Source organism: Mus caroli, chromosome X (genome assembly GCF_900094665.2).
Source record: "Mus caroli chromosome X, CAROLI_EIJ_v1.1, whole genome shotgun sequence".
NCBI classification, from domain to species: domain Eukaryota; kingdom Metazoa; phylum Chordata; class Mammalia; order Rodentia; family Muridae; genus Mus; species Mus caroli.
In genome coordinates, this window is record NC_034589.1 from 90,711,101 (window position 1) to 90,718,650 (window position 7,550).

Genomic DNA, 7,550 nt, shown 5'->3' on the forward strand with positions numbered 1-7,550 from the left:
TCTTTCTTTCTTTCTTTCTTTCTTTCTTTCTTTCTTTCTTTCTTTCTTTCTTTGCCTTATAGAATTAAATCCCATACAGAATAATGTGACCAAATAAGCAAATTGGCAATCATGGAGGCCTAGAGACTGGTCAAAAGTCACAGCTGTGTTTGATGAAAATTTACAAACATTTCCGTCTCCATTGGAAAGATTCCCTCCCTGAAATCATGTGTTAAGCTAGGGATCTGTGACTTGAAAGTTAAGAATCTATGGCTTAAAATAGTCCCTTCCCTTGTAGTACTGGTGTGCTGGTATCTCTCAGGAAAAAGATGTCATGAGAAATTTGCCCGAGGGATAAGGGTGTGCAGAAACTTTTCCACATTGTAGAGGTTTTCTATGATATTAGTATTTATTTATTCTGGTAGCAGTCTTGGTGGAACCCTAGGATAACAGTGAAGGGTTTGCTACTTCAAGCAGTGGCTTCCAAGCTTTGCTGAGGCCCCACTGCATGCATATTTGGCAACATTAAGAGGGGAAGAAGGAAAGAAGAGAGACAGAGGGGTTGGAGAGATGTCTCAGCAGTTAAGAGCGGTGACTGCTTTTCCAGAGGTCCTGAGTTCAAATCCCAGCAACCACATGATGGTTCACAACCATCTGTAATGAGATCTGATGCCCTCTACTGGTATGTCTGAAGACAGTGACTGTGTACTCAAATGCATAAAATAAATCTTAGGAGAGAGAGAGAGAGAGAGAGAGAGAGAGAGAGAGAGAGAGAGAGAGAGAGAGAACCAATTGTCTGCTAGGAGGCCTGTAGTATAGGGGGGAATCTCTGACCTATGAAGGAGTAAAGGGTGGAGTAATTTGGTTAAAAGTCACTAGGCCAGCAAGAAATGGAGCAGCAGGTTTCCTACCAGTTCATCAGAGGAACTGGGGTTACAGGCATCTGGACCCGGAAAACCCAAAGGTCAAGCTCTCACAGGCTTCTAATATGCCTGTAGGCTTCAGAAATGGCAGAGCTGACAGCACGGATCTCCCAGTTGGAAATGGCTCGAAAGAAGAAGGAAAGTGAGGCTGTGGAATGGCAGCAAAAGGTAAGATACAGAATCCAGGGCAAAGCACTGTGGGAGATACTATGCTATATGTGTATATTCCAGTTTCTTACATTTCTTAGATTTAGACTCCCCATTTTTTGATACAAACCATTTGTTATTAGATATTTTCTTTAATTACATTTCAGATGTTATCCCCTCCGAAAACCCCCTATCCCCTCCCCGCACCCCCTGCTCACCAACCCACCCACTCCTGCTTCCTGATCCTGGCAGTCCTGGGGTATAGAGCCTTCACAGGACCAAGGACCTTTCCTTTCATTGATGACTGACTAGGCCATCCTCTGCTACATATGCATCTAGAGCTATGTCCTAACTATTTGTCCTAACTGGCATCTACCTCTTACTAGACGTGTCTTTCGAGGTATGATTGGGTTGCCACAAGATACCTGATCTTACTGCCAGTCCTTCTCTTTCTGTCACTGAATAGGCCCAGATGGTACAGGAAGACTTGGAGAAGACTCGTGCTGAGCTGAAGACTGCCATGAGTACACCTCATGTGGCAGAGCCTGCTGAGAATGAACATGATGAGCAGGATGAGAATGGAGCAGAGGCCAGTGCCGATCTGCGGGCTGATGCTATGGCCAAGGACCGCAGTGAGGAGGAACGTACCACTGAGGCAGAGAAGAATGAGCGTGTGCAGAAGCATCTTAAGGTAACCAGGAAGGGCCAACAACAGTCAAGGAGACTGAGTTACTAGCCTATTACTCTCCACTTGTACAATCAGAAAATATCTAGTTAGCCAAACTACTACTTGAATATTTGGAATATTATTCTGATCTACTCTCAAGAGATAACCATCGTTAATTTATCTTATAATGTATTTATGTGGTGCATGTTCACATGTGCATACAGATTATATGGCTAGCAAAGAGGAAAAACACTTAACAAACAAAAACTCTGCTCAAAAAAGTGGAATTAAAATGAGATGAAGCCATTGACCCCTGACTCATCTTGCATCCTCACAGGCCCTTACTTCAGAGCTGGCCAATGCCCGAGATGAGTCCAAGAAGACTGCCAATGACATGATCCATGCTGAGAACATGCGACTGGGACGAGACAAATACAAGACCCTGCGTCAGATCCGGCAGGGCAACACCAAACAACGCATTGATGAGTTTGAGTCCATGTAGTGGGCGTCCAGCCTTCAGGGACCCCTTCTCCTTCTTCCTTGTCCCCACACTCCCATAGTTTTGCCTAACTAACACTGTGCTGGAGCCACTAACTAGAAAAGCCTTGGAGCCATGCCAAACATTCAGTATAGCCTTGGGACCAAACTTAGTCTCCCCACTCATACCCTTGGGCAAACAAATGGCCCACTGTGGTGCCAATGGAATCTCCTTCTCCTTTGTCACACTCATTCAACCTAGCTCTCTAGAATAGAGCATTTCTCCCTGCCCCAGCTCAGAGACACGCATTCCTTTTGGTTTGACAAGCACCCCCTCCCCATATACACTTACTGTTGTCCTCTGGGACTCATGTGTGAGTAGGTTAACAGCTAGCTCCCATCCCTTGCCTTTTTCCCCCAGTCCTGTGATTTGCAAAGATGGAATATTGTGTTGTTTAGGGACAGAAGGAGGGACTTGACTTTATCATTTAGTATGTCAGCCTAGGATTTGGCCTCTTAATGTCTATCCCTTTTACAGTTATTTAGGCTTTGTACTGATTGGAGGAAAAAAGAGATGTTTAGCCATTCTTGTTTCTTCTACCTCCCATATTGGACCTATTACAAATCCAGTCTCAGTGGGCCTTGTCTCTGTGTTTAGGGACTTAGTTTCTAATCAAGATGGGATGAAGGGATAAAGGAAATAGTGCATTCAAGATATTCACTAACAGCCTAGAAAGCCCCCTGCCCCAGCACATCTTTGGAGCCTTTCTTCTCTTGAGTGAGGTCTGTGGTCAGGGCTACCCCTGCCCATGATAGTCCAGGTTCTTGGTTCCTTTTCTAAATCTGTCCCTACCCTCTCCAATCTTCAGATCTCTTCCAGCTAGGACAGAGAGGATGAGTACCCTCAAACCTAGCCAGTTGCATCTAAACTTGTTGCCGCAAAGGAAGAAACCTTTTTGTACCTGGCTTTAGTATTTTTCCTGCCAGGACTTCTAAACTACTTCCCCTGGAGCTAATTGGACCACTGTTCCTGCTTCACAGATACAAAATATGATGAGTAAGAGTAGCCCTTGTCTCTCAGTCACCCAGCAATCCTTCCTCATCTTACCCAGTGCAAAGTGGTTGAGTAGGCCCTGCTTCTGACAAATCTCTAACTCAGGCCTCACCACTCATTGTGCTGTCCCTTGGAGATACAGAAAGCTGCTGGGTATTCTGGCCTTATCCCTTCACACCCCCACACCCTTTTCTCCACTTTGGAGCAGCTGCTCCCCTTTTTTTGTCACATGTGTGCTCTTTTAATTTTTACCAGTATTATATATTCTAGTGATATCTAACAATATTGGTTTCTACCTTTTTTGCTAATGCACTATTAGAGATACTAGTCTTGGGAAAGGATCATTTTAGCTTCATTATTTTTTACTACCGTCACCCCACATCTGAGAAGAATATACTATATTAAAAATGATATTTTGCCAAAAACATTATGTAAGAAGATTTCAGTATTAGCGACTTACCTGTCACTATAGGTCATACAATACATTTACAATGTACTTAGTATTTGGTTTTATTGTTCCTGTTTGCTTTTTCCCCAGGGTTCAGTCCCCAAAAGGCTGTCTTGTCCCTCCATGCAGTATCCTTAGTCCAGAGCATCCTTCAGCCCATGCCCCTTTTACTTAATCTTGGGGAATCTTATATGCATTGCTGTGAATTATATTGACAGTCGGTGAGCTGTCCTATATTGGCTAAATTCAAACCTGGAATTGTGGGGGCAATCTAGCTGCATTAAGGGCAATAACCCAACCCCCACAGAGGCTGGGGAGAAGGGTAGGATTTATATTGAGGTTTTTTGTGTATTTTTGTTTTTTAAATAATTGTTTTGGAGGGGTTTATGCTCAATCTGTGTTCTATTTCAGTGCCAATAAAATTTAGGAAGACTTCACTATGACTCAGTCTTTCTGTATATCTCACTGTAATTTCTAATCCATAGGCTACCTATCTTTGGTCTCAGTTTACCTTGACTTAAGTTCTAGTGGAAGGGGGAATATAATTGTCCTTGTTTGAATAGGAAGGAATGACTTTAAACACCACAAAAACAAGAGTAACCAGATTAAGTCCCAAGATTAGAGGTGTGATAGAACTGACTATCCCCTCCCCCCCTTTTTTTCTGATTCATGTCATGGCTTCTGGTATGGGTTGGAGCAGTAGAACAGGGGTTAAAGCAGTGGCTCTCAACCTATGGGTCATGACCTATTTGGCAAACTTATGTCTCCAAAAACCTTTACATTATGGTTCTTCACAGAAACAAAAATACAGTTATGAAGTAACAGTGAAAAGATCTTTATGGTTGGGTGGTCACCACAACATGAAGAACTGTATTTAAAGGGTCACAGCATTTGGAAGGTTGAAAACCACTGTGTTAAAGGGTAAGGCTCACAAACCAGCATTTTGGTGTGGCTACAGAACTTGCATTAACCAGGTGATACTCCTTGGTTTCCTTGGTATACAAGCTTACAAGCCAAGAAACCAGGTTGACCTTATCTTGAAAATCCTCATGCTTTTGCCTCCTCAGTGCTGCTAGTATAAGCATATGCAGTCAAGTACAGTGAAGCCCCTCGTCTCTGGCCTGAGAGGGTCAGCTCCTGTTCTGCCTCCTTGCCTTGAAGACCTCTGACTCATTTTATTCCCTATAACCCTTTAGTGCACTGCCCATAAAAGACAGGGAAACTATCTTGGGTCCTGTTACAGAAAGCAGTGGAGGATGCTGTGTGAAATGAAGGCCGATAGTATATGTGGTACTTTGAAGTTTTTAAAGTATGTAAATTCTTTAGCTTAGATGTGGTTATCTTCAGTTTGCAGATGAGGAAGTTGAGATCCACATAACAACTTTCTATTTCTTTGACCTGACATTCCCACTTACTTATTCCCTTTCGTGGGAAGTAAACATTTGGAAGGAAAACTAGTTTATCACACTTACACTTTTAAATTCTCAGAAAAATCCTTTGGCAACTTTTCTGCTAGATATAATCCTTTAGAGATTAATTTTTCAAACAAAAATTTTGGCTTTTGAGGCAAAGTATCAACTATGTTTGGAGTTTGAGGCCAACCTGGACTACTTTATACTGTCTCAAAATATAAAACAAATAAACAAAAACATCCTCAAACAAAAAGGAACTAGGTCCAGTGGCACAGACTTGTAATCCTAGCTACTCAGGAGACATAAGCAGAAAGATCACATACTCTTGTCAATCTGGGGCTACAGAATGAGTTCTAGGAAATTCTTGACTATCTTTTGTTGTTTTTCAGGACAGGGTTTCTCTGTGTAGCCCTTACTGTCCTGGAACTCACTGTGTAGACCAAACTGGCCGTGAACTCAGTGACCTGCCTGCCTCTGCTTCCCAAGTGCTGGGATTAAAGGGGAACTGTTTGATGAAAGGAAAGAAAGTAGGTGAGGATCAACAGGAGGAGGAATGCATGAAAACAAAGTATATTGATGAATAAAGATACCACAAAGAATTTGTATGCTCACCAAAAAGTGCTGTTCAGGAAAATAAAAAGGCAAGAAGAGGGCTAAAGATGTAGATCAATGGTATGGTATGCTTGTTTACCATAAACAAGTCCCCAGGTTCAACCTCTAGGGCTCAAGAAACAATATAAATAGAAACAGTACCTGAATGTGGCTAGGTTGAGGGTTGTGAGATAGACTAGAGGTGATAGTGTAATATTCAGATCATTCTAGTGCCATAAAAAGGCCCCTTAAAAGATTTAGAGGGAGATCTAAACAAATTACAGATGCTATGCTGCTGGCTTTGAAGGTGGAGCAGGAACCAAGGAATTTGAATTATCTACTCTGCCCCCCCCAAGAGTAGATAATATAATACATTTAGGATTTTTGTTTATTTTGGTTCATTGGTTTGAGACAGGCTTTCGAACCATAGCCCAGATTATCCTGGAACTTACTATGTAGACCAGTTGGCCTCAAATTTATGGCACTCCTTCTGACCCTATCTCCCAAGTACAATTATTACAAATGTGAGGGAATGCATCAAAGTTGCATTAGTGTTATTCCAAGATACTATTTCACACTGTTTTATGTTTATGTTTTTAAAAGGTTTTCATTCTAGGAATAACAGTGTTGCAGAAATGAAGACTAGGTTAATGGTTTCCAATAGTTAAGGAGTGAGTGAGAGAAGTTGACCGTGGAGCTGCAGCACTGTAGTAACAGGCTTGGAGGTCAGCCTAGGTTACACAGTGTCAGTCTCATTTCAGACTTTTCCTGAAATAACGCAGTGAAAAGGAAGAGGGTAGAAAGTGTGCAGAACAGAGCTTGTGGGAGAAGGTAAGTGTGGCTGTCAGAAGAACACATTCTGTATGTTATGTTTTCTATCATAACTGTCTCAGTGTTATTATCTGGGTAGTGATTCATGATAATTTTTAAGATGCCACCACCAGATGGACCTTAGTAACACATCTACCTACTTAGTGTCTTTGTCATTTATTTTTTTAAAGATAATTTTATTTTCATTATATGAATGTTTTATCCACATTTATATCTGTGTACTTAGCAGAAATGAGTGTCAGATCCCTTGAAACCGAAGTCACAGAAGGTTGTGAGCTGCCATGTGGGGACTGAGACCTGAACCTGGCTCCTCTGCAAGAGCAGAAAGCACTCTTAAAACATGGAGTCATCTCCAGCCCCTCTTTATTATTTCTTACAACTGTGTATGGGTCTTTGATATGACTCAGGCTTTCTTTAATGAGTGGGAAAGGGGAAGGAAGGGGGAGAGTGAGCATGAACAAAGTCCAGCTACATACATGAAAATGTCTTAATGAAACCTGTTATTTTCTACACTGTGTTGATAAACAGTGACTGCTTGGATCTGTCGAATGCCATGGCAATATTCTATACAATAATGTCCATCTGGAAACCTCTGAAACTTGGATGAAGAGAATAAACAAAATCCCAGTCTACTTATATAATGATAAGTTACTCAGGAATATAAATAAATGGACTAATGAAACATAGATTTAGGTGAACTCACAGATGTTATGTTGTATAAAACAGGGAAAACATAAATGAGACTATATGATGTACTTCTCTTTTGCTTTAAACATCAAGTTATATTTTAAAAGTATAGCATATACACATTTTATTATTGATTGAGTCCCGGTAATCCAGCAGCAGTATTAGAGCATGTGACTCATTTGCATTTAACTGTCAGAAGACAAATCCAGCATGGGTAATAAACACAGAGCAGAAATCCAACATTCAATACAATCCCAACAATGAGTCATTTCATGCAAAAATAGGTCAGAACTCTAAGTCAGAAGGCTGCTCTCTTGCTGTGTCTAATTAAAAT

At 41.4% G+C, this 7,550-nt stretch overlaps 1 protein-coding gene across 1 annotated transcript in view; it reads left to right on the forward strand.

Moving 5' to 3' along the window:
- Msn (moesin) overlaps window positions 1-4,132 on the forward strand; it is a 71,623-nt gene extending 67,491 nt beyond the window's left edge. Inside the window, exons 11-13 of the mRNA XM_021153382.2 lie at window positions 978-1,070; window positions 1,516-1,740; window positions 2,054-4,132. Coding sequence (XP_021009041.1) covers window positions 978-1,070; window positions 1,516-1,740; window positions 2,054-2,218 — 483 coding nt within the window. The 3' untranslated portion in view covers window positions 2,219-4,132. The remainder of the gene's footprint in view (window positions 1-977; window positions 1,071-1,515; window positions 1,741-2,053) is intronic.
- The last annotated feature ends 3,418 nt before the right edge of the window (window positions 4,133-7,550 follow it).